Below are 27,177 nucleotides of genomic sequence, written 5' to 3' on the forward strand. Positions count from 1 at the left end.
TTTTATTGTTTTATGATAAACCTATGAACTCACCAACCTTTTGGTTGACGCTCGAAAGCATGTTTATTCTCAGGTATAAAAGAAATCTTCCGCTGTGCATTTGCTCATTTTAAAGACATTACTTGGAGTCGATCATCGCAATGGGACCAGATGTTGGTGATTTCGTCTAGATGGATTAGGACGGGGTATGACAATTACATCAATGTGTTTGTAAAAATAACGAGAAGTGTCTTAGTCGAAATCTGTCGGGTCATTAAACTAAATAACTTTAACGTTTAAATTCACATTAAACTGTTTTATTTTAACAACGTGCAGTTACACGAGTCATTTCATTAGCTTTTGATCTACAGCTCAATCCATATAACCGAAAAGTACCAAAATCACCCTTTGACTTTATACTTTAGTAAAGTGGATTGATCTTTTGACAATTTGACTGTATCATTTCATGTACATCTTCCACACAAAATTAGGGCAAAATTGTCACCAGTTCCAGCAAAACAGATCAATTGCGTGTATGATTACAATTGAATGAAGAATAACGAATCAAGTTTACAAGTTGTTCCGATCGAGGAACAACGATATAGTTACGATAACCGTCCTGATCACGAATCAGATGGTGAAGTTCTTCCGCCTGGAATTTCAGTTACAAAATTCGATAATTCAATTGAGAATTATTTCAAAGTGATGAATAAGATGTTAGAGCTTTCAGGAGAAACAGAATTTGAGCTGGATCAAAATGAAATCAACCGAATTTCGTCTTCCACCTCTTTCATAACGTAATTCTTATTCTTATACGTTTATATTTGTGTATTTATATGCTTATTAATTTTTTAATTGGTATCTATACTGTTAGTTTGTTCATATTTGTACTTAAAGTCATATTCAGTTAGCTTATTTAATTTGGCTGAAACACCTTTGACTCAATTAGGGAAGTCAAACGTCCTAAAAAGAAATACTTATACTATACGGAGTATAAAATATAAATATAAATGTAAAATATACAAATAAATACATTTTGCTATTGTAATTATTCTTTAACCTCCTCGTCTCCATTATTTATGTAATTTAGAGGTTATTAATAAATAAATAACTAAATAAATGAGATTTGAAAACATAAATTAGTGTGAATTAGTAGATATTCCTAGAACTAACGTAGCTTTATAATGTTAATAGCATAAGGAATTTTAGTTTTTTCACAAATATATTCAAAATTGATTACAAAAGTGAAAAGTAAGTTGAGATTACTTGCGCTTATGTGGAACCGATATACTGTTGAGCCCAACTACAATAGTGTTTAGAATGCCTTGTTTATTGGGTAAGCATTCATCAAGCTTTAGTTAGTTATCGAATCAACTATTCAACTATACATTTATAAGATATGCATAGGCTTTTTGTGTGCTAGCATGAAACTGGTTTTGTTTGACAGTATGTACTTCTTTTAAGTGACATTTTTTTTTTTTTTATGCTGAACTTGAATGTGAGTTACTGATTGGTGATAGTTGTACCACCTTTTGAAAGCATAAATCACATAAAAGTTGATCAGTGATCAAAGCTGGGCAAACGTATATATATAGTTTGTTAGCTTTTGTGAATGTTTATCTTATTAACCTTGCTTTTTAACCCGAGATTAATTATTTAGTAGCACAGAAGGCCACAAGAGTTAATGGCTCATTTCACTTATTTAAGTCACACAACTTGAATAAATGTGTTGATGCTTACAGATATTGGAGACAATTCTCTTATGAACCTCGAGCTGTCAGGTTTGCTTGCGAAAGTGGAACTCCTGGGAGGAAGGATGTAACCGATATTATAAATCTAACTCAGTTTTCTTCTGCAACTGTTCCTAAGGTGTAATAGATGTAATCACCTAACTGTGCCAATTTTTATTCACATTATATAAATTGTTATTCACTTGGGTTAGATATTAATACAGGACTTATCAGATGGAAATACGGTGTCATCACATTTGAGGTCTGTAATCTATCTGCCCCTCTAGTTAAATTTCCTTACATTCAGTATGTCATACGCAGGACAAGAGTTGTTTTATGATGATCGTTAATGTGGGTCCCAAAGTCTTGATATCCTTTAATTCTTTCATAGATGTTATCTTATTATATCTCTTTTCAGAAAAGACTTTGTGATGCATGTGGGAGGACTTATTTGGGCATTGGATTGGTGTCCAAGAGTTCATCAGAGGACCGATTGTGAGGCTAATCTTGAGGTACTGCTTACTTACATAAATGGTTTCTCTTAGTCATATACACCCTGCTTTCTTTATCAAAAAAGTTGTTAACTTGTTATACATCTCATCTAGTTATGGACGTTTATGCTTTTGACTATTGATCTAAGATTGTTACCAATTGTCAGTTTATTATACATTAGTGTCCATTAATTAACAACATTGTATTCCATATTTATCAAATTGTTTATGTGGTATTTCCATTCTAGTTCATTGCGATTGCTTCCCATCCACCCAAGTCTCCGACTCACAAGATCGGTGCTCCACTAACTGGAAGAGGTATCATTCAAATATGGGGTCTTCTTAATCCTGGTGTGAAAGAGGGTGATGTCATTTCTCAGGCCAAAAAGAAACTAAAGAAGAGTACAAGTAATTTTACCAAAAATTCTGATGACACTCAACAAAAGAGGCCAAGAGGGAGACCAAGAAAGATTCCCGTTAATGAATCAGCCCAACTTGCAGAAGACACTGATACAATTAATAAGCCCAGTGCCCCAAAAAAACCAAGAGGAAGGCCCAAGAAGAATCCAATAGATACTTCTCAAAATGCTCTTGTACCAGTTTTAGTAGATCAACAACATAATATTGAGACTATAGATTTTTTATCAATTAAACCTGTTAAACCAAAGCAAAGAAAAAGTAACATGGACGGTGACAGCCAATATCCGAAACCTCTGGCCATAGAATTCCCTGAGGATTCTTTAAAATTGGGCCAGTCAGATGAGATATCACACGAGACACCTGAAATTGTTTCCGTTGAAGATGGTGGTAGTAATTGCAGTGATTTAGTGGCAGGACTGGCCCACAAGGACCAACAAAAGAAACCACGAAAACGTACAAAAGAAATAAAGAAACCAACAGATGAAGCCGTAGATGATTCAAAATGTAGTAATAAACAAGTACATGCTCTTGCTATTCAATTTACTGAAGATGAAAATTCTAGTGAAATACAGGAGCTAGTCACCGAAAAGGGTACTAAGCGAAAGCGGAAAAATAGCAAATTAGATCCTGAAAAGTTCGCGTCGACTGATTTAAAGTCTAAGTTAACAGAATGCAAACTGGGGTTAAAGGGTCAGGATCCGATGCGAACCAGTGCGTACGAAGCCGATTCTTTATCCCTTCAAACTTATTCCGATAGGGGCAATTATTCCATGGATGTTGTTTCGCCTAGGCTCATAATGTGCCTGGCTCACAATGGTGAAGTTGCATGGGATGTAAAATGGAGACCATTTGACACTCGTGCTATTTCTAAACATAAAATGGGGCAACTTGCTGTCTTACTTGGAAATGGAGCTCTTGAAGTGTGAGAATTCTGTCTATTTTCTCAGTCGATTCATTTCTTATTTTTATTTTTATTTTTATTTTTGTTTTTTGTTTGTCACACTTTAAGTTGTAATTGCAGGTGGGAAGTTCCTCATCCTCGTGCGGTGGAAGCTGTGTTTTCAGCTGGCCGAAAGGAGGGGACTGATCCTCGTTTTATCAAGTTGGAACCCATATTTATGTGTTCATTCTTGAAATGTGGAGATAGGCAGAGGTAATATTGACTATCTTTTCTTTGCATGGTTTTATTGTGTATTGGGATATTTGCAAAATAAAGCAAGTTAGCTTGTTCATATTTCTACTTTGGGATATAAGTATATATTGTTCTTAGTGATTTTGTTAATAGAAATACAAGCCTACACAATAACCTAACCCACATGGGATATACATCCATATATATACATGCGTCCCACAAGCTTGAACCCGCAACGTCTTGGTTGGTGGGCTCGGCCCTCGGCTCCTCACATACCCCTAGACCAAAGGCCCTTTGGTCTTCATTTTCTGATTTTAATAATACAGTTTAGTGTCAAGTGTATGAATAGTCTCTGAAAGAGCTACCTATTACGTTGCTGTGGATATTAGTACCAAAGGCCCTTTGCTATGTCGCAGTCGATCAATTGAGCTAGTAAACGTACAGTTACGTTTAAACGATTTACTACTTGTATCAAAACCGATAAACATAAATATTTATCTAAGTGGTTGAATAACTAGTTACTTGACATTGATGAAATGTTAAATGGTTTTGAATGGGGATCTAGAAACTGCACACATTCGAACGCGCTTTCAGTATCTAGTAGCGTTATATAGTGCCATATCCTTTTGTTTGTTCAATTACACCTTCGATATCCTTGGGGTATATTTTTCTTGACCTCATTTTCTTATGTGATGTCATCACAGCATTCCTCTAACAGTGGAGTGGTCAACGTCATATCCCCATGATCTTATTCTGGCTGGTTGTCATGACGGGGTGGTAAGTTTAGCATCGTGTCTACAATTGTACTGCTCCCAGAGTTTTTTACATAAAAGTACAAATGTGTGTACCTTTTCTACTATCATTATATGCATGATATGCATATAATGACTTATTAAGGCTAACTTAGGTATCTCTATACTTCAGGTTGCTCTTTGGAAGTTCTCCCCCGATGGTCCACTGAAAGGTACTCATGCTATTTATTCACTCTGAACAAGGAACATATGCCATTGCTTGTATCTTCTGCCAAGTGCTGGTTTTTTAGGTTTAATATGGAGAATCATAAGTTAGAAGTTAGATTAGTCTAAGATGTTATGCATATAACCCTTGAAAATATTCCATTGTTAATTGGTTTTGATTAATTACTTTGTGATTCTATATAGTTGTTTTTGTTCTATTATTATTGATTTGCAGATACTCGACCTTTGCTTTGCTTTAGTGCGGATACGGTACCTATAAGGGCATTAGCATGGGCACCAGTTGATAGGTCAGTGACTCAAAATTTACCTCAGTATGTTTCCCATAAACTTTCTATCTAGTTACCAGGGCCTTTATGCTTCACATAAGTTTTCTAGAATTTATTATCTTGGTAATTGTGGTAAATGGCATTGTGGGCCAATGATCCACAAAAGTATTTCTTCAATATATTATATACACAACTTATTGAACAATACCTTGGTGCTTTTAGTCAAGCCATTTCCACAACACCATAAGTATCACCGTAAATAGAAATATACTACATCTATGACTAAATTGTTCTTGACCAATTATAATTCTGTCTTTAGTTACAGAAATTATATTTTCTGTACTGTCTTTAGGCTTTTAACCATTTTTTTTTTGTATTATTTGCAGTGATTTAGAGAGCGCGAATATTATTGTGACTGCAGGTCATAAAGGTGCAAAGTTCTGGGACCTACGGTATGTATATTTGATTCTGTTATTTTCATGTTACCTAATTCAAATTGTTCTAGTGATGTTGACTCTTTAAGATATTTATTATTGTAAGGGAATAACGTTGATGCAACATTCCATATTTCTATCCTTTTGCCTTCTGCCTAGAATTTTTTTTTTTCTTTTTGTATAAGTATATATGAATGTGTATTGATGTCATGTACTCGTGTTAAATATCAGCTATATTTTGTTGGCCCCTTGCAGTGATCCATTCCGTCCTCTTTGGGATGTAAACCCAGTCCAAAGGATCATATATAGCTTGGATTGGCTGCCAGATCCAAGGTATCATTTGACCTCCTCCTTATTTATTCTATTTTTCTCATTTTGTAGTGGTACTCTTATATATTTAGTTTCCTAATATTTTTGTTCATACAGATGTGTTGTTTTATCCTTTGATGATGGAGAAATACGGATAATTAGCTTATCAAAGGCTGCATGTGATGTTGCTGTTACTGGTACACCCTTTGTTGGGACCCAACAACAGGGTTTGCATAGCTATCATTGTTCTTCATCTTCCATATGGAGTGTTCAAGTGTCGAGACTAAATGGTACCTTCCCTGATTTTTTGTTTAAATAAATGGTATTGATGTTGAATCAACTGTATCTACAAATAAATACTGCTCTGTGCTGTTTCTCCTCCCTAAGTATCCACATGTGAAAACTACTCCTTCAGGACTAAAATTCTAAACAAGAATATGCTTTCTATAATTTGATTTGATAGACGAAAGTCCTTTTTATGATCTCACAATTGACTACTTGAATTTTAGGCATGGTTGCATACTGCTGCTCAAATGGTACAGTTTTACAATTCCAGGTCCGTGAGCTTTTATCTTCAAAAGTCCACTACCTTCTAAATTATTCAGTTAATAAATTTTATAAGTTTTTGAAAAACTGTTTTCTCGGAATATTTGATATATTACTATTATTATATACTCCGATATGGTATGTAGAAAGGGACATACTTTGAGCCAATTCCTATATTTCCGAAATCAACTTTTTAAAGTTCATACTTTCTTCAGATCAATTAAGATACAATTTTTTCCTTGCACGCATGTGATTGGTAGTCTTGACCCTAAAAGGCCTGTTTTGAGACCATGAATCGTAACTTGAAACTGCCTAAAGGCATTTCCTTCCTTTCTATGAAATTTTACTCTACTTATAAGTTGGAGTTGTGCGTGTGAGAATAATCCAGTTTAAACATCTCAAATATGATATATTAGATATATAACATTTTTTATTTGAATAACAAAAATCAGTCTATGAAATTGAGCAGCTAACAACGAAAGCTGTGGACAAAGACCCACGTAGAAATCGGGAGCCTCATTATCTTTGCGGAGCTCTTACTATGGAAGGATCGGTTGTTACTATTGTTAATCCATTACCCGACATACCATTTCCCATGAAGAAATCATCAAATGAATGGGGTAATACCCCGAGATCGAGACGCGGGTTTCTAGCCGTTTCAAATCAAGAAAAAAGAGCCAGGGAACAAGGGTTGAGATGCCAAACACCAGAGGACCAACCCTTAGGTTCGTATTCATATCCCTTTGGATCACGGGTCAAACCGGGCAATAATGAATATTGGTGATTTTGGTACATGCGGGATGGATACAGTTTGGTTAACACAATGACAAAATTACACGGATAGTCCTTGTCGTTTGTCAACAATTTCGCGGATAGTACGAAACTTTTTTTTTTTTGCCACGGATGTCATGTGATCTAATTTAACGGTAAAAAACTATTCACGAAAACTATACAAACCAATGGACTATCCGTGTAAAAGAAAGTTTTGGACTATCTGCAAAATTTTTACAAATTTGTGTAATTTTGTCTTCCTAAAAGCATCAACTACAATATATGCCGTTTTTGTTGTCACCGATTCCCGTTTTCATATGCTATATCTTGGTCCTAAGGGGTGGCAAGTTTTGCAGTTTGGGTAAATAAACCGTGGATATCTGGAATAAAACGATCTTAGGAGATTTTATATCGAAAAGCATCTGCTTTATTTTTAGTAGCTAAACGTTATTTGTTCCCAGCTCTATGTTACAACAATGATGGAGGGAGTGACCCGGGATCAGACGATGACACATCGGTACCCGAAAAAAGCAAGAACACAGCAAAAACAAAACCCGGCAGTAAGAAAGGGTCGAAAACAGATAGCGAACAGGCATCATCAACGCGCACAAATGAGGTTCCAGAAATACAGAAAGAAGCGTTTCCTCCAAAGATGGTTGCAATGCATCGTGTAAGATGGAACATGAACAAAGGGAGTGAGAGCTGGCTGTGTTATGGTGGTGCTGCTGGAATTGTTCGATGTCAGCAGATAATTTAATCCCATAACTCGACTAGAACACACGTAAGTAAAAAAATGTTGTAATGACTTGTATTTGTAAATTAGATGCAGGGGAGAAAAAGATCATACACTATGTTCAGCTCAGACATTTAACAAGTATCAATGTATGTACTATTATTGTGTACGGACATCTTTCTAACAAATAGAGATGTGCAATAAACAGGTTCGAGGCAGAAAACCCATCTGCCCACCAGGTTCGGCGGTCAGAACGTATGTAGTCTGTTTTGGCCAGAAAATTCTTAATCTGATATTCTGTATTATCAAAGACAAAATCTCATTACCACTTGTTGCACAAGTTAACTTTGCCTTTTAAGTAAACAACTTTTCTAAAATCAGAAACTTGTTTCACTAAGTTAAACTTAACCTCCAAGTAAAACTTATCTCCCAAGCAATCTTGATTTTCTTTCCTTGTTTAAAGTTTTCATATCTCAACAAAGTGCCTTGTCTTCAATCAGTTCATCAATGCATTCGTAGTTGACGACAATGGAAGTAGGTCTTTAGTCGTGTAAGCTCTTTTCTCCTCTTCCTAGCCTCAGTTGCAGCAGCGGTATCGCATAATCTCTTACCTGAGCACACAACTGGAGGTTGGTGAGTTTTGAGATTTTGATCATCTTTTATAACCTGTTCACTGTCACCAACTGTACTAGCCTTAAGATGATGCAATAACAAACTAGTATTAGTATCATCATTTTCATGAATAAACGAGTCGCTACTCACATTTGCCGTGTTTATAGCAACTCTAGGATTTGATTCTCGTGCAACACCGCCTCCATCATGCGAAAACCCGTTGCAATTTGGTGTCTCTGACTTTACTTTTTCAGGAAAAAATTGTAGGTATTCTGTAGTTTCTTTAGGTTTATCGTTAAGATTAGAAGAATGAGGATGGTTTTCGTTGTTGCTATTTTGGGGAAGAGAAACCACCCATGGGTACGGGAGTAAATAAAGGGAACTCATTGAGTTTCCTTCTTCACATGATGATGTGTCAGGTTTATTTGTGATTTGGGATGGGAAAACTATTCCGGTTGGCGGGCCACATTGTAATTGGACCGAGTTTGGCCATACTAAAGGTAAAAAGGGTTGTTGATTGTATATGATAAAGGGAGAATTTGTGGATGATGCAGAAATGGTTGGTTGGTTTGTTGTGATTGACTCTGCTCGTGTTTCATCTGTTTCTATCTTCGTTACTTTGATCATCTAGTGAGGTTCAATAGTTTGTGTCAAATGCATGTTTCAAATGAGTTATGAAATACAACAACAACAACAACATACCCAATCCCACATACGTGGGGTACGGGGGAGGTTAGGCGTAGATAATCCTTCCTCTATTCTAGAATAAAGAGAAATCATTTCTCCACCCCGAGTGAAACACTCACAAGAGTAGGGAAAATCCTCCTTCTCTCTGTTCGACGGATAAAGAGATTGCTTTTAAGAGGACCTCCGGCCAAAAAAAAAAAATGATAAAAATTAATAAATAAATAGATTAATAAAAGGAGACGCCATGAAAATGGTAGAAATCGAATTTCCAAAGGTTTTAAGTCAAGCCTGGAGTTCAATTTAGCCACTAAGCGGCAGTCGAGTCGCCAATAAATCGACGCTTGATGTTGCCACATAAAATCGGGCCGTAGATACAAGTGTTCTGCTGGAGTTATGAAATACAAGTGTTCTGCTAAATTAGTTATGTTTTTACCTGTTCTTTTAAGCATTTATTCTTGGTCTTGAGCGAATTGTAACGTTTTGCGGCATTGTCCTTGTCCTAGTAAAAGAAAGCGTGCTATATTTTATCAGTATACACGAAACAAGAATTCGACCCTTTTGAGAACCAAAAGGGGTCATATGTTTAAGTAAATAGAGAGTAAAAGAGAAAGTACATACCCTTTTTAGACTGTCATTCTCCCATGCTAAAGCAACTGCCTTTCTTGTTAACTCTTCAAAAACAGCCTTGAAAATTTATCATGAACACAAAAAAAAATCAGCAACAGTACATATATGGAATATCAACAGTAACTTGCAATTTTCAGTTTTAGTGCTTTTAGTTGGTAGTAAAATTTCTTATAACAGATACCTGTCGTCTACGGATCGTCTGTCGAGCTGACTCCCTATTTGCTAGCACCCTACGTATCTTACGTGCCTCCATTTCCTCCTACGTTTAAGAAACATTATTTCAGCTAAGGCTCAGAACACATACAGCACAATGATATCAACTCAACCGGAAAGATATGCAGTCTTATTATATGTACCTCGGTTAGATTTTGTCTAGATTTTCTCACACCCGATACACAATTTGTGGGATTTAGTCTAAGTTCAGCGCTTCTTTCATCCTTTACTGACTTCGAAGTCAACTTATCCAACTTTTTCGACACGAAATTTGTTGCATCCTGATTAATAGAAAACCAAATAAATGATCAAATTAAATCTAAAAACTGTTTAAGATGAAATGATAACAAATGAAAAAAAATGTCTACAAATATATAACTACGGAATACTTCATACTAAGTTGGGTTATTTTAATCCTCTTACAAATCGAAAGGCCATCTTTGTCATTGATGTGATATTTCGACTTACTTACACTTATGTAGTTTTGTGGTTATGAATATCTACCATAACATACATGACTTAGTTATAGTGAATCTTGATGAGCCTGTTTGTTCGAATACACTTGTGTGGGTTTCTGAGGTTAGCGATGATATCGTAATGTTAGATCATATGTTTTTCGCCGGTTTTGACCCCGGAGATCTTAGCGTCTTTGCATCATTCAATTATGTTGGGAAATGAAGTCATGAACCGGTTCAAAATGAAGCAGATGCTTGGGTTATCGACACTTCTATTGGTTTTAATCAGGCCCTTGGCTTTATGCATCGCATTTCAATTCATTAAAGATGCATTTGTTGTTAGAAATAGGGTATGATTTGACTCTCGGATTGATTCTTGAATTGTGTATTCATTTCTCTATAAAGAACGCAATTCGTGTTTTTGGCAATGAAATCACATATCAGATTATCAGAGAAAAATGTGAATTCTATAAGTTGTATGTGAAAGCAAAAGTGCGAAACGAATCAAGAAATTCGGTTATATTGGCAGTTGCAAATGAAAATGTGCAACCCTTCAATTTGACGGGAAAAACTGTTATACAAAAATGTGTAACTTTTGGCCGGAAAACTTTTGGCCGGAAAACTTTTGGCCCGAAACTTTTGACAGACACCATTTCGACATAATGTATAGTGTCTTTTCGGTTGAGGTTTGAGGGCGCTGCCCGAGCTCCGGGGCGCTGGCCCCTCGACCCTGCCCGCTCACCCGGGAACAGAACCCCAGCCAGGGGCGTTGCGGCCCCCCGCTAAGGGGCGCAACCCCCTTAACCCCCTTCTATGTCTTAATTGCATTCTACGGTTTAGTTTTCTAGGTTCTTAGTTTTGTTTCGGTTTGCTTATGTATACAGTTTGTCTTATGGGTTGCGTGCTTTTGTTAGCTTATTTTTTCTTTAACCCGGGTCGACTAGTTGTTTAGGCCCAATTTTAGACTCGATAGCAAATAGCGGTCGTTATTGTAGTTTATTTTTTAGTTTTGTGTCTAGTCATTTTGTCTCGTTGTATTGTTGTTTCGGTATCTTTCATCCAGATGAAAGTTGCCGGTATTGGTTATTCTTGCCGAAAAGAATATATATTGAAAAAAATATATATGCTAATGATATATATATCCTCCATTATTTTTACTACATTCAATAGAACTGTATGCACAAAAGTTGTATCATCATAGTGGATGTATCAAACATTACGGTGGATAATAAAGATATAAAGATACCAACTAGGAAAATGACCTTCAACACTCAATTTTGATAAATCTACTAAATATTTATATAGTTTTACAAAATACCCTTTATATTATACTTAGCCACCACAGATATTTTACACATATACAGGTATTTGAGTATTTTGAAAATGACGTTAAAATACTGTTAAGTTATCCCTACCAAGATGATACATTTGTGCAGCAGCCCACTTACCATAAATAGATGTATATATAGATAGGTTAAATGATGTACATCTAAATGTTCTATTTCGGGGGGAAAACAATCGTTTGATGTCACGTACGTGACATTTATGATTTGATAGGCCCAAAAATCTTTTATTGTCCAAAACTCGATATTTTTCAAAATATAAACTACTTATGACATAGTATATTTTTATATTTTAATAAGCATAGGCGGAACTTGAACTCAAAGACTCGACAGATGGATCGGATGCGAAAATTTAATAAACTTTTTATTTTCAGCGTGGTAAACACTAATAAAAACCTTATTTTTTACTAAATAATTTTTTCAAGTATTTTTCCGTTAAATCCAGGTGGGACGGATACCCATTTGAGTTAGTGGCATAAAGATCTTATATTCTGTATTATCCAAGCCTAATATTGTAAGGTCCCGTTTGGCTCACAGAGTTCAATGAAATTCCGGCAGAATTGAAATTGACCTAAATACAACGCGTGTCTAACTTCAATTCAAATTCTGCCGAAATCCCATTATATTCCGTGAGCCAATATTCATTAGATTTAAGATCCAAACTTGAATAACGAAACAAACCACCGTCACTATATATATATGGCATTTCTTCATAATCAAGTAACTAATTACGGAGTACGAGTATTAATTAAGCAGCTTATATTTAGTGAATTAGTAACAAACCTCACAATTAGAATTAGTAGAACACTTAGGAAAAGTGTTGAACGACGAGTTAGACTCATCCTTAACTCGTTCGACAACCGACTCACTATCATAAGACTCCGACGAATTCGTCGAAAACTGAGCTAATCCAGCCAAAGCTTCCGCCGCTTCCAACTCAATCTTCACCATCCTTTCATTCTCCAATACCATAATTTGTTATCTTAAAATAATCAACTCCGCTACCAATTATTTTTTTTTAATAAAAACGTAACAAGACCTTAAAAGATCTTGCTAAAAACGTACCAAAACTAGCTAGCCACTAGAAAATTCAAATCACAAGAATTAAAAAAAAAAAAATACCAATTATAATTATAATTAAGTATAAACTTCTATAAAATGTATGAAGGTTAGCAATAGGCCGGTACATAAATTAGAAACTTTTTAAGTTTGAAATGAAATAGTAAAATGTACGGGATATGAAAAGTGGTAATGCAAGTTGACACATATTAATAAGCTAGAAAGATAGTTGGAGTTAAAATTAATGGAATGAAAAAGAAAATATGACATGTGTCTTGCCATAAAGATTCATGACGGCTGATGTATGAGAAAGTGGCACGTATAGAAGCGGTAGAGGCCACGTTAGCGATGGCTAGTAACGACTATGCATTGTCATTTACAAGTGGCCAACAGAAACCATCTCCTTCCTCCATGGTTTTATGAACCACTATTTTCTTTTTCTTGGTTTGCCCATTCCCCAAGATTCACTTTTATTATTCTATGTTTTTTTTATATATCGTAGTATATATCATTAATATTATCCACAACGTGTAAATCATCAGGGACATGTTAATCATGTGTTGCTAGGCAACTCATCACGAGTACATACTCGAATCGTGCATTCGTCATTCGTGTTTGGCTATACCCTATCTAAGACGCATAATGAATGTCAGGTTCTAGTTGACCCCTTCAAACTCAAAGTGGCACGGTATAATAAAGTCCCTTAACACATTTAAGCCTCCAAGGACTGTAAAATTTCGAACATGCGCCAATTTCTATTCAAATCAAGCTTCCACTCAGTAGGGCTCAATAGTATTTGCGAATACGAATACCGTTGAGCTAATAGCTTAATATATGGTTACATATAATTAATATAAATAAAATTTATTAATTTATCTTGAATTCAACATATAATATATATTATATTTATATAATAATCAAATAAAAGATCTTGCAGGCTTCTTGGGAGTTGAGATATTTTTGTAGGTAAGCAAAAATTCATAGTTGTTTGCATACTAATGGACCAAATTTAGCTAGCAGCTTAGCTAGGTTATCTAAAAGTGGTTTGAAGTTAATCAAAATATCTTAATAATATAACAAGTTAAACATAGTAAAATAATAAAAAGTTTATTGTGATATGATAGTAATATTGTAATTCCTTTTTGACTATTTCGTTGATGTTTAAGTTATGAGATGAAATAAATGTATAAATGTATGTATATTCTAAAAAAATATAGGTTAGAATATATAAAGCCCTTACATGCTTGTGCGAAAGTCAAGTGAAATTTGTTAAAACTAAATTAAAATTATATATACTAAATTTGTAATCTTGTATATGGAATGTATCAATACTCATTACGGAGTAACAGTGTGTCAGTGTTGGTGTATTGGTGGTGACCATCAGAGAAATCAGGGTTCAACCCTCATGAGTTGCAAATATTTTCATTGGAGTTACCGCCCATTTCATGGGCCTTAGAGGTCTCGGACGTTTTACGTTCGAGCTTCACCGAGAGGGTCTACCACACACGATAATCAAATGATTCGTCGTGGGGGGTTTCTCTCGGAGTAGGACTGTAATATAATGTTCGTCCTAGGAAATGATCGAGTGAGGGATTTCAACATCGTGTTCGGACCCGTCACTGATTCTTAACCCCCGTTAAAAAAAAAAGTCATTACGTAGTATTATTTATTAGCTAATGTTCAAAAAGTATTGCATTAAAAAGAGAAACGTAATAGAGGAGACCAATTGACCATGCATCTATAAGATTATATCTATGATGTTTGCATTTCAATATGGAGTAGTATATAGAATAAAATTTCAAGATCTGCATAATACGCATACGTCGTTAGAAAAGATTATGTTTTGTATAAAAATGATATTCCTTATTTCACTAACACGAGATCCTTCATATATATATATATATATATATATATATATATATTAATTTTATTTCCCCGAAGTTAATTACCAATAGTAATATAGAGATAATAATACGGTAATGAAACAATAATTAGAGCCACTTGTGCATTTAACGTGACACATGTAAGAACTTGAAAAAAGTCCACAAACTAAGGCGAAAAATCCGTTACATAATTTTCAGAGACAGACTATGCATAATAAAATCCTAAGACGCTTATTAGTGGGCGTGATCAACAAAAAAAAACACCCCCATCACGCTCCCATCGCGCCACTATGGGGCGTGATGGAGGGAAAAAAAGCTAGGCGTGATGAGTCCATCACATGAGGGTGATGTGACTCTCCACCAATCAGTTTTTTTTTTTATTGTTATATAAATACCTCATTTATTATACAAAAATAGGATCAAATACCACATCACATAAATATCACCACATACCACTACAAACTTCATCACGTCATCACCCTATCACATTTGTCACATCAGCACTATACCCCACAAAAACCTCAAAAAAATCCCATCACCTTCCATCAAGCCCATCACCACTAAATAAGGTAAAGGACGAAACATATAATAACAAAGTACTAGAGGGACGATTTATGTACTTTAAACTTGGTCATCATCATCATCATGATGTTAATAACAGTACTTTATTAGCCTACTCTGAGAAATAAATAAATCCGTGTACAATTTAACCACGAATAAACCCTCGCATATTTGCACCTCGAATCGCCTTCGCCTTCACGTTTTGAATTCTTTGTTTACCAGGTTACTTTCCTTCATTATATTTTTTTTTACCTTATGACAGCTCGAAATCCCTAAGTATATGTTTTTAGGGTTTGTTAGTTATTTTGCTGCTTTATGCTTTATAAGCGATTTACCCTTGTTTCTTTAATTTTTCTATTTTTGCGACTTTGTACGGGTTAGTTTGGACATATTTCGTGCTTAAGCACTTTATATGAATTCTTTGTACTTGTATATGTAGCCCTAGTTTCTTTATATGAATTCTTTGTATATGAAGCACCTAGTTACGAATTTTATAATTGCAATTTGGTTATGGTCGGTGTGAAATCAGATTGGAAATTATTACTATTTTTTTTAACGGCAAAAATCAGATTGGGAATTAATGATTAGGTCATTATAAATCAACAATTTTATTATTATTTGTAAATGAATGAACAAGAAGCTTGCTTCTTATTGTATGCTGATCGTTACACACGCTGTTGCTTAGGAAATTGTATTCAGTTTTAAGGATAACATGATTTTATATGCCCGTGCATTGCGACTGTTAAGAATCTAAGTTACTAATTTGAGATTGATTGATCAAATATATTGGTTAAGGATAGGATGGTCACTCTAACGTTAAATATCCCTGAAGAAATACTATAAACCATGATAATTATAATTATGGGTGAAAATAAATTTATAACAACTGCTATTTGTCGAGCTTCTATAGCTTCTGGTGAGTTGTGCTTGCTGGAAAAGGACATTTTTTTTATCGAAATTCTCTCATGTCTTTTTTTTTATTGAAATTCTCTCGTGTCTCTTTAAGGACAAAGCTGCAGATTGTTTGGCTGCTTATGGTCTTACTCCCTCAGACTCCATTGTATTTACTAGCTTAGGGTCTCTTCCTTTTGATTCTAAAAATGCCTGTTCAAAGCCAAGGCATGTTGTTCAAATATTTAAGTTATGTGGGACATGTCTTAATCATTATGTTATATATATTTTGTTCTTTTTACTTAAACATCAAAAGTATTGAATATCCATTCAATTTTGCAGTCTTTGCTAATTCTTGATTTCAAGGTTTTAAATGTTTAGGTAATAATGTGCCTGGAATTTTATTATAGGGAATGATTTTCTTTTATATACCTAAGTTGTTAAAAAATTATATAAGTTATTCTTGATGATCACTACTACACTATAGTTGCTTCATGCAGATAATCAGAGCATACCGATCTTTTATTTATCTTGTTTGATGTATGTATATTGCAGTTGGAAGAATGCCTAAAGTGAAGACAAATCGTGTGAAGTACCCAGAGGGATGGGAACTCATAGAACCGACTCTTCGTGAGTTACAAGGAAAGATGAGAGAAGGTCTGTGTTGTTCTCTCTTTATTTTTTTTTATTTTTAATTTTTTTTTTCTTTTTTGTAATTAACTGGTTCTATTTTCAATGTGGTACTAATGTAATATGCTTTGCAACTAATCAGCCGAGAATGATCCGCATGATGGGAAAAGAAAATGTGAGGCCTTGTGGCCTATTTTCAAAATTGCACACCAGAAGAGTCGCTACATCTTCGACCTTTACCATCGTAGGAAAGAAATTTCAAAGGAACTTTTTGAGTTTTGCTTGGATCAAGGTTATGCTGACCGTAATATTATTGCCAAGTGGAAGAAGGTGAGCCATCTCGTCCTTTGTGGCGTTCACATTAAATCGTGATTTTGTTCAACTGCGTTGACAATTATTTGACCATACTCTGATCAGCACATTACTCGTTAGTATTAACTAGCAGATAGCCTTGTGGCGAAAACAGAACTTTTTTTCACCCGGGGCGGGAAAAAAAAAAATTTAAAAACGCAGCAACCTTTTCGGGCAAAATATGGAGGTTTTTGGGCAAAATGTGAAGGTTTTGGGGCAAAAAAAAAAAAAAAAATTGCACTTGGGCCAAAATCGAAAAACCCAAAATTTTTACACTGAAATTGCAAATCCATTGGGGGCGAGTGCCCCCCTTGTCCCTTAGTGTTTCCACCACTGCTTGCAAAACCAGTAATAACATGTTAGTTTTTATTAAATAAGCAATATAAATTTAGTCTATAGGTGTTCATTGCTGATTTGCTGTGTTAGGTGTTCCTTGAATTCATTAATTCAGGTCATATACTCATATGTACGTCCCTAATATAAAAAAATTTGCGTTTTTTTAGGGTGATGAAAAAAATGACATGTTCAGTTACTCATGTAATCATGTTCTATCCCCTTTTTAGCATTTTACAGTTTCTACAGATGAAAAATTAGTTAATCTTGACTTGCGTGTATTTTAAAATTTTGAACTAAATTGTATTAAAGTGCTTCAATGCTAAGTTATCATGTATAAAGTAACTATTTATGTTTTGTGTGTTGCTTTTGAGTTTCAGCCTGGATATGAACGACTTTGCTGTCTAAGATGCATTCAGCCACGTGATCACAACTTTCAGACAACATGTGTTTGTAGAGTGCCAAAACACTTGCGTGAAGAGAAGGTTATAGAGTGTGTGCATTGCGGTTGCAAGGGTTGTGCAAGTGGAGATTGATCACTTATCATGTACCAAACATATCGCTGATGCACTTCACTTGTTTCCTGGTACTATAGTTATCAACATCAACATGTATTATTGTTATATCTGAACTGTCACTTGCTTGAGCATCGTTAACATGTTTTACACTGAACTGTATGGTATAAAATGGCTATGCTAAGCGTTCGCTTTGACCTTCACAAATCCTCGCCTTCCTTTTAAGATAGACAGGGTTGCAGAACGCTGTATTACTCGGTTAGTACTTGGTTTTTGCAACATGGGGAGTACTCGGAAAAATCGGTCAAAGTCAAACTTGGTCAACATCTGAGTACTCGATAGAGTACTCCCCGAGTAGCGATTTTTGCAACCTTGAATATAGATGGCGAATTGGGTGGTATGGTGGGTTGTGTAACGCGTTAAAGCGTTGATTATTAAACCTGCAAGTGATGGCAAAACATAATTAGATAGTATAGTATTTATTTAAGGACATTTATTAGATGTGGAGTACTATTGGATAAGGGGGTTTGGGTTGAAGTGTGTGGTGTTATAATACGTTCGAAAAGACTTTTAAAAGCTTTTTGATGAACAAATGAGAGAGCATAAATATGACCAACATTTCATTTGCTTAACAAAAACACACAACTCAAATTCACCGACCGATTTATAACTAATGGATCACAATTGTCACATAACAAAATCAGAGTTGATGTTTCTCTGATGTCATACATATTGTAACTTATTGCTTTCCTTTTTACACATGCGCATACAACACCAATGTGATGACCAATACAAAACCATTCAATTGAGTAATCATGAGAGAACTGATGATAGACGTTTTTACAAATTTAAAAAAGAAAATAGTATACATCAACACACAAAAATATACCTGGGACGATGAAAAAAAAAAAAAAGATATCTCGGTAACGAAAACCACAAGGGGTTGTATTCTGATGTTGATCTCTTCATCAAACTCGTACCACTTATCTTCATCAATTGTTGACACCCAACCCAACCCCAACGAGCTAAAACAACGCTGAACCTCATCATACTCAGAAACGTCAAAGTTGTCTCTGACTAATACTACTAATTCTCTCTGATGCTGTTCTTAGTTGGACTGCTACATTATGGGCACAATTACTATGATCAATAGTCCAATAATTAGCACCAAATCTGTGTGGTGGCGATGCTTGTGGGAGGAATACCACCCTTGCTCTTCTAAGTAATCGTATCGGTGCACCCATGTAAAATTTTAACTTCATTTTTTTGTTATTTGTATGGTTGTCATTCACGTCCTTACGAACAAAAGATAGAGGTATAAGTACTGCTAAATAATGCAAGTTATGGGAATATTGGTCGGCTAAAAGGCTAATGAAAGAACTTTGATGTTTGTGAGGGAAAAGGTTAAGATGTCTGTTGTTTACAAGTGTCCTATGATTTATGTCGATACTCAAAATTGAATTTGTTCACTGTGAGTCAGATTTAAAATTAATTATTTCACAAATTTTTAATTGTATTTACATCATTAAGGTAGGTACTCTCAAGATTTACAAAAGGTGCAATGTGTATATAGTATTCTATAGATAACAAGCATACAAACTTACTTTTTTTACTGAAAAGTTCCAATCCCCTCAATTTAGGTTATAAAAGAACGTTAAGTTTGATGTCAATTTTTTGTTACACTACAAACCGTTTGGCAACTTTTACATCACACTTGTAAAAGTAAGTTGGTAAAAAAAATCTTAGAAATTGTTGTGGTAGTTTGACTTTTGTAAGTGAAAAGTTAAATTCTTATTGGGTGGATTGTTGTGTGATGGGTTTGATATGGAAGATTTATGTAAATGAGTGTTTTAGAGATAGTAATTAATGGATGAGAAATTGTGATACAATTGGTATGTTTGAAATTGATAGAGATTTGAGATTTGGATCAATTTACCTTTTGTTATGGTAATGGTTAAAAGAGTCTTGCTGTAGATATGGTTGGCAAATTTGGTTGATACAACATGAAAATGTGCATAGTTTGATTAGAAGTGAGAAATATATGGTTTGAAGATAGAAGATTGTAGAAAATGATGAAAAATGGAATGAAGACTGATGTTATCTTTTAATGCAGTTTTAATTGATATTTGTTTTTAACTCTATTTGTGGTACACTACGTTTTCTGCTTTTTCGATTAGAAATAGTAATTGTTAATTGTGTTAGCGCTTGAGATGGTCATCACATCCCTACATATATAATTGAAAAGTTTATCTGTACCAAAGATGGTCTTATTTGAAATTCCTACTATGTTATGAATGTATTATAAATATATTAAATTCAGTTGATTTTACAAAATTCGAAGTAATAAATATTAATTAAACATGTGTCAATGACAAAAATATTATAATATAGATTTCTTCACTAAATCCGTGAATTCACGGGTCAATTAACTAGTTTTAGGTTATAAAAGAACGTTAAGTTTGATGTCAATTTTTTGTTACACTACAAACTGTTTGGCAACTTTTACATCACACTTGTAATTTGTTAACATGCATGTTCTTCATGAAACTAACTTGGCATTAGTTTTTTTTTTTTTTAGGTGAAAGTGCATTACATTACATAACAATTAACAATACAATACACGGGCAGGGCATGAACCTATCCCAAAACAACCAAAATACAACAATCACAAAGAAGAACACTAGCACCTTAAACCCATTAAGGCACCCAAAACACCTTGCTACCTTAGATCAAGCTGTCTCATCTTTCATGACACGCTAACACTAAAGAGCAATACCCACTCAAACTAACAATTCCAGTTTATCTGCCAAATCTCTCCAGCCTGCTGCACACTCTTCGTGTGTTTGACTTTTAAAGTCAACAGTTTTCATTAAGGCATTAGTTTTCATGTGACATCTCTTTGTCAAAAAAATCTTACAAAAATTGCAACTTTAATGTACATAATAAATGTAATAAATAAAACTTCGGTACATTACAAATATACATAGTTGTTGAAGTTCTTATATCCTCACAATAAATGCCAGGGAAGAAAAAAGTCATAAATGACCATAACCACATATTAATCGCCTTAACTAAACATGTACTATAACTTTATGTTTGTTTGACATACTATATAAGTAATAAGTTAACGTATTATACAGAGTACAACATACCAATGAATAGTTTAAAATTTTGAGTACCATGATATTTGTAACCGTCCTATAGTTCCATTACCTAATTTTATGACTAAACGAATTATTTGTGATTTTTATTTTAATTTGAAATTACTACAACCATGTGAAATGTGTTGGGTTTTATTATATGTTTTCAAATACGAGGAAACTTATCTCTAGCCCAAGCCCAACAAATTTAGGCCCAAGATGAAGTTTGACCTGGTCAACATTTGGGTGCATTATTTGAATCAGTTGTGTGCAGCTGTTCTTTGACTATCAAGAGGGAGAGAGATCAAAAAGAAATCAAGAAAAAAGAGAGAAACCTCAAATTCCCGTTTTTATGTACAGCAGCTCAGAAAAGAGACGATCCCCGGAGATCCGACCGTTGAATCTTCTCCAATTTTGGACTGTGTCTTCCTGACATCAGTGCCAAGGTTTTCAACCGTTGAATTCGTCTAAAAAGGTCTGTAGCTCGTATTTTCGCTGCTGGAACAGTAGCAGTTTTTTGGGGTAGTGTTGTTCGTCTTTTGTCTTTAATTTCTTCATATACTTGTTGATTATTGTTGTTCAAGAGTATGATGATGTTGTACGCCTCTAGTTGATCTAGAGAAGGATTGTTGTATTGCTCTCTTGTTGATGATAGTGAAGTTTAAGTGGCTTACGAGTCCCGTGGTTTTTACTCTCGATTTTGAGAGGTTTTCCACGTAAAAAGTCTCGTGTGCATTGTGTGTGCTTGATTATTCGTTATTAGTTTATTTGCTACTGAATTGGGACAGATTTGGGTTGGATTTGATATAGCTTGTTTGTTAGTTTCCTCACGGGTTCATACGGGTCGGGAAATGCTTGTCAAACGGGTTCGTTTCCGCTTTGTAGATTGCCCGTTGTGAATTATTTTCCCATCAAATTGGTATCAGAGCTTAAGGTTTTTTTATTGACTTGTGTGAAAGATGGAAGCTAATACAAGTAAAATGATTAGTTTAAATGGTTCAAATTATCATGTTTGAAAAGGCAAGATGGAGGATCTTCTTTATGTGAAAGATTATTATTTGCCTGTTTTTACTGAGGATAAACCTGAGGAAAAATCTGATGCTCAATGGAAAATTTTGCATAGACAAGTATGTGGGTATATTCGGCAGTGGGTTGATGATAATGTTGTGAATCATATTACTGGGGAGACTGATGCTAAAGCCTTATGGAAAAAGCTTGAGCAGTTATATGAACGAAAGACTGGGAATAACAAGTTGTTCTTAATTAAGCAGATGATGGCTTTGAAGTATCATGATGGGACTCCTATTACAGATCACCTAAATGCATATCAGGGTATTATAAATCAGCTTGCAGGTATGGGTATCAAGTTTGAGGATGAGATTCAGGGTCTCTGGTTACTTGGTACATTACCGGACTCTTGGGAGACTTTTAGGACATCTTTGTCCAACTCTGCACCGAATGGTACTATCACCATGGAATTGGCTAAGGGTAGTATTTTGAATGAAGAGATGAGAAGAAAGTCACAAGGTTCCTCTTCACAGTCAGATATCTTGGTCACAGAAACGCGGGGGAGAAGTCATAGTAGAGGTCAGGGTAAAAAAGGCAATCATCGTAGCAGTTCACGCAAAGGCAAATTTGCTAACGTTGAGTGTTATAATTGTCATGAAAAGGGGCACACAAAGTGGTATTGTCCAAAGTTGAAGAATGAGAAGAAAAAGGCATATGACAAGAATAAACAAAAGAAAAGTGATGGTGGTGATGATGATAAGGTTGAAGTTAACGCTATCACATATGAGTTCTTTGTTTGTATTGATTATGATATGATCAATCTTACTCATGATGACACGAGTTGGATTGTTGATAGTGGTGCTACATGTCATGTTGCAATTTGTAGAGATCACTTCTCATCTTACACTCCAGGTGACTATGGATTTGCTAGGATGGGTAATGCCGGGTTATCAAAGATCGTTGGTATTGGAGATATTTGTTTGAAATTTGACACGGGAATGGAGTTAGTTTTGCATAATGTAAAACATGTTCCGGATATGAGACTTAATGTTATTTCAACAGGCATTCTTGATGATGATGGTTATTATAACGGTTTTGGTAATGGTATTTGGAAACTAACTCTTGGTTCTATGATAGTGGGAAGAGGCAAGAAAGACTCAAGATTATACATCACGCGTCCGAAGATCATCCAGAACATTGTTAACGCAGTGGACAATGTTGATTCTACTGAGTTGTGGCATAAAAGACTTGGCCACATGAGTGAAAAGGGGATGTCTATCTTGTTCAAGAAGAATGTGTTGTCGGGTGTTAGTGGTATTGATTTGAGTAAGTGTTCTCACTGTTTGGCAGGGAAACAGACTAGAGTTGCGTTTAAGAGTCATTCTCCTTTTCGAATGGAGAACGTACTTGATCTAGTTCATTCGGATGTTTGTGGGCCTATGAAGACTAGGACACTCGGTGGATGTTCCTACTTTGTTACATTCATCGATGATCATTCCAGGAAGGTGTGGGTTTATACCTTAAAGTCAAAGGATCATGTATTTGAAAAGTTTAAAGAATTTCATACACTAGTTGAAAGGCAAACGGGAAAGAAACTCAAGTGTATTCGGACTGATAATGGCGGTGAATACATTGGTAGATTTGATGCTTACTGTAAGGAGAATGGTATTCGGCATCAAAAGACTCCACCAAAGACACCTCAGTTGAATGGCTTAGCAGAGAGGATGAACAGAACTTTGGTTGAGAGAGTTAGATGTTTGCTTTCACATGCATGGTTGTCCGATTCCTTTTGGGGTGAGGCTTTAAATACGGCAGTTCATATTATTAATCTAACCCCTTGTGTTCCTTTGCGTTTTGATGTTCCTAACAGGGTTTGGAGCGGCAAAGATGTTTCTTACCGTCATTTACGAGTTTTTGGATGTAAAGCTTTTGTTCATGTTCCCAAAGATGAGAGGTCAAAGCTTGATATGAAGACTAAGCCATGTGTATTCCTCGGCTATGGTGAAGATGATTTTGGGTACAGGTTATATGATCCAGTTCAGAAGAAACTTGTACGAAGCCGAGATGTTGTTTTTACAGAAGATCAGATGTTAAAAGATGTTGAGAAGACAAATTCAGTTCCTCAAACTAGTGCTGATCTTGTTGATTTGGATCCCGTTACTCCACAACATGTTGGAGATGATGTTCATAATGATGAACATGGTACTGATGATGATTATGCTCCGGAGCAGGTAGAGATTCCAGTACCAGATGTGCCCCCATTTGTCCCACTTAGGCGGTCTACCCGAGACCGTCATCCTTCTGTTAGATATTCTGCTGATGAGTATGTATTAGTTACTGATGGGGGAGAGCCAGAATGTTATTCAGAAGCAATGAAAGATGAACATAAGAAAGAGTGGGGTGAAGCTATGCAAGATGAGATGAATTCCTTGCATGAGAACAATACTTATGAGCTGGTGAAGTTACCTAAAGGCAAGAGAGCTTTGAGAAACAAATGGGTATTCAAAGTGAAGACAGATGAGCTTACTTCACAACCAAGGTACAAAGCTAGGTTAGTCGTTAAAGGATTCAGCCAGAAAAAGGGTATTGATTTTGATGAGATTTTCTCACCGGTTGTGAAGATGGGATCTATTCGAGTGGTTCTTGGATTAGCTGCTAGTCTTGATCTTGAGGTTGAACAGATGGATGTCAAGACTGCTTTTCTTCACGGTGATTTGGATAAGGAAATCTACATGATGCAACCTGAAGGTTTTCGGGTTAAGGGTAAAGAAAATTATGTTTGTAGACTTCAGAAAAGTTTATATGGGTTGAAGCAAGCACCGAGACAGTGGTATAAGAAGTTTGAGTAGGTTATAGGAAAGCAAGGCTACCGAAAGACAACTTCAGATCATTGTGTTTTCTTTCAGAGGTTTGGTGATGATGATTTCATCATATTGTTGTTATACGTTGATGATATGTTGATTGTTGGTAAAAATATTAAAAGAATTGCGCAGTTGAAGCGAGAATTGAGCAAGTCTTTTGCTATGAAAGACTTGGGGCCAGCAAAACAGATTCTTGGCATTCGAATTTCTAGAGATAGAGGTGCTAAGACGTTACATATATCACAAGAGCAATACATTGAAAATGTGCTAAGTAGATTCAACATGAAGAATGCTAAAGTGGTTAGTTCCCCTCTTACAAACAACTTTAAGCTAACAGAAAGAGATTGCCCTACTTCAAAGGAGGATGTTGAGGAGATGGATATAGTTCCATATGCGTCAGCAGTTGGTAGCTTGATGTATGCTATGGTGTGTACTAGGCCAGATATAGCTCATGCGGTAAGTGTTGTTAGTCGGTTTATGTCAAATCCGGGTAAGAAGCATTGGGAAGCGGTTAAATGGATTATGAGATACTTACGAGGTACTTCAAAGTTAGGTATCACATTCGGAAATGGAGAGCCGGTGCTTGTTGGTTATACAGACTCAGATATGGCAGGAAACAAAGATAACATGAAATCCACTTCTGGATATTTGATGACTTTCGCAGGGGGAGCAGTTTCATGGCAATCAAGGTTACAAAAGTGTGTTGCATTGTCTACAACCGAGGCTGAGTATATGGCAGCAACAGAAGCGTGCAAAGAACTATTGTGGATGAAAAGGTTTCTACAAGACCTTGGGTTTAAGCAACCACGATATGTGGTTCTTTGTGATAATGAGAGTGCGATTCATTTGGCTAGAAATTCTATGTATCATAAGCGGACAAAACATATAGATGTGCGGTATCATTGGATTAGAGAACGTCTTGAAGATGGTTCGTTTGAACTTGATAAAGTTCACACCGATGATAATGGTTCCGACATGTTCACAAAGGCTTTAGCAAGTGAGAAGCTCAAGGTATGTTGCTCGATCGCCGGGATGGCGATTCCTTCCTCATAATTGGAAAGGGGGAGATTTGTTGGGTTTTATTATATGTTTTCAAATATGAGGAAACTTATCTCTAGCCCAAGCCCAACAAATTTAGGCCCAAGATGAAGTTTGACCTGGTCAACATTTGGGTGCATTATTTGAATCAGTTGTGTGCAGCTGTTCTTTGACTATCAAGAGGGAGAGAGATCAAAAAGAAATCAAGAAAAAAGAGAGAAACCTCAAATTCCCGTTTTTATGTACAGCAGCTCAGAAAAGAGACGATCCCCGGAGATCCGACCGTTGAATCTTCTCCAATTTTGGACTGTGTCTTCCTGACATCAGTGCCAAGGTTTTCAACCGTTGAATTCGTCTAAAAAGGTCTGTAGCTCGTATTTTCGCTGCTGGAACAGTAGCAGTTTTTTGGGGTAGTGTTGTTCGTCTTTTGTCTTTAATTTCTTCATATACTTGTTGATTATTGTTGTTCAAGAGTATGATGATGTTGTATGCCTCTAGTTGATCTAGAGAAGGATTGTTGTATTGCTCTCTTGTTGATGATAGTGAAGTTTAAGTGGCTTACGAGTCCCGTGGTTTTTACTCTCGATTTTGAGAGGTTTTCCACGTAAAAAGTCTCGTGTGTATTGTGTGTGCTTGATTATTCGTTATTAGTTTATTTGCTACTGAATTGGGACAGATTTGGGTTGGATTTGATATAGCTTGTTTGTTAGTTTCCTCACGGGTTCATACGGGTCGGGAAATGCTTGTCAAACGGGTTCGTTTCCGCTTTGTAGATTGCCCGTTGTGAATTATTTTCCCATCAAAATGATGTATTTAAAACAAGTAAATATCTCACGTGAACCCTAAGGGCACATGATAAGACCATTATTACATATTACATATGAAATTTATATTACGACAATAATTCCTAATGTTTCGGCATGCTGTTTTTTTATTATTTTTCATATTTGCCGCTAAATTTGAGTTATTAAAAGTGAAAAAATGGAGGGTAAATTTGGAAAAAAAAGTACTCCGTATGTAATAAATAATTTTAAATGTACTAATGCTCTTATTGTATGTCATTATGCCACACATTAGACAAACCCATAAAACAATAATTATATTACTCCGATAAGAACACTGCTTCAAACCCACATATTTTCGAATGTACGTCATGCATGCAGTGTTACATTTCTTTTTATT

The 27,177-nt window shown here is 35.4% G+C and overlaps 3 protein-coding genes across 7 annotated transcripts; 2 read left to right on the top strand and 1 right to left on the bottom strand.

Annotated features, from left to right (window-relative positions):
• Positions 1 to 426: 426 nt before the first annotated feature.
• Positions 427 to 7,955, top strand: LOC139856817 (uncharacterized). 5 transcript variants are annotated; one of them, XM_071845528.1, is made up of 15 exons: positions 427 to 776; positions 1,722 to 1,848; positions 1,934 to 1,971; positions 2,128 to 2,221; positions 2,449 to 3,542; positions 3,642 to 3,773; positions 4,457 to 4,592; positions 4,677 to 4,716; positions 4,944 to 5,016; positions 5,382 to 5,447; positions 5,685 to 5,762; positions 5,856 to 6,028; positions 6,248 to 6,294; positions 6,754 to 7,009; positions 7,517 to 7,955. In XM_071845528.1, exons 1-15 carry the CDS (start codon positions 529 to 531, stop codon positions 7,810 to 7,812), a joined length of 2,898 nt encoding a protein of 965 aa, XP_071701629.1. In that variant the 5' UTR covers positions 427 to 528; the 3' UTR covers positions 7,813 to 7,955. The 5 variants fall into 5 exon arrangements, with proteins under 5 accessions (XP_071701629.1, XP_071701635.1, XP_071701659.1 ...); XM_071845534.1 differs by having other exon boundaries at positions 4,457 to 4,529; XM_071845558.1 differs by lacking the exon at positions 427 to 776 and having other exon boundaries at positions 1,758 to 1,848; positions 2,133 to 2,221.
• Positions 7,956 to 8,292: 337 nt separating this feature from the next.
• Positions 8,293 to 12,697, bottom strand: LOC139840969 (uncharacterized). The gene is made up of 6 exons (XM_071831226.1): positions 12,509 to 12,697; positions 10,071 to 10,208; positions 9,896 to 9,973; positions 9,706 to 9,771; positions 9,521 to 9,586; positions 8,293 to 9,027 (listed from the first exon to the last, which is right to left on the bottom strand). The coding sequence occupies exons 1-6, from the start codon at positions 12,695 to 12,697 to the stop codon at positions 8,293 to 8,295; spliced, it is 1,272 nt and encodes a 423-aa protein (XP_071687327.1).
• Positions 12,698 to 15,342: 2,645 nt separating this feature from the next.
• Positions 15,343 to 18,105, top strand: LOC139856852 (protein BUD31 homolog 2). The gene is made up of 4 exons (XM_071845567.1): positions 15,343 to 15,450; positions 16,675 to 16,776; positions 16,892 to 17,079; positions 17,814 to 18,105. The coding sequence occupies exons 2-4, from the start codon at positions 16,683 to 16,685 to the stop codon at positions 17,967 to 17,969; spliced, it is 438 nt and encodes a 145-aa protein (XP_071701668.1). The 5' UTR covers positions 15,343 to 15,450; positions 16,675 to 16,682; the 3' UTR covers positions 17,970 to 18,105.
• The last annotated feature ends 9,072 nt before the right edge of the window (positions 18,106 to 27,177 follow it).

Source organism: Rutidosis leptorrhynchoides, chromosome 1 (genome assembly GCF_046630445.1).
Source record: "Rutidosis leptorrhynchoides isolate AG116_Rl617_1_P2 chromosome 1, CSIRO_AGI_Rlap_v1, whole genome shotgun sequence".
NCBI lineage: Eukaryota > Viridiplantae > Streptophyta > Magnoliopsida > Asterales > Asteraceae > Rutidosis > Rutidosis leptorrhynchoides.

Bases quoted from the DNA above. Each gene is read 5' to 3' on its own strand.
- LOC139856817 (XM_071845528.1), top strand. From the start codon at position 529: ATGAAGAATAACGAATCAAGTTTACAAGTTGTTCCGATCGAGGAACAA. The intron at 3,543-3,641 runs GTGAGAATTCTG...TTGTAATTGCAG, and splicing joins GGAAATGGAGCTCTTGAAGT to GTGGGAAGTTCCTCATCCTC. The intron at 5,017-5,381 runs GTCAGTGACTCA...TATTATTTGCAG, and splicing joins GCATGGGCACCAGTTGATAG to TGATTTAGAGAGCGCGAATA.
- LOC139856852 (XM_071845567.1), top strand. From the start codon at position 16,683: ATGCCTAAAGTGAAGACAAATCGTGTGAAGTACCCAGAGGGATGGGAA. The intron at 16,777-16,891 runs GTCTGTGTTGTT...GCAACTAATCAG, and splicing joins ACAAGGAAAGATGAGAGAAG to CCGAGAATGATCCGCATGAT. The intron at 17,080-17,813 runs GTGAGCCATCTC...TTTGAGTTTCAG, and splicing joins TTATTGCCAAGTGGAAGAAG to CCTGGATATGAACGACTTTG.
- LOC139840969 (XM_071831226.1), bottom strand. From the start codon at position 12,697: ATGGTATTGGAGAATGAAAGGATGGTGAAGATTGAGTTGGAAGCGGCG. The intron at 9,974-10,070 runs GTACATATAATA...TCTTAAACGTAG, and splicing joins CTAGACAAAATCTAACCGAG to GAGGAAATGGAGGCACGTAA. The intron at 9,772-9,895 runs GTATCTGTTATA...TAAATTTTCAAG, and splicing joins AGACGATCCGTAGACGACAG to GCTGTTTTTGAAGAGTTAAC.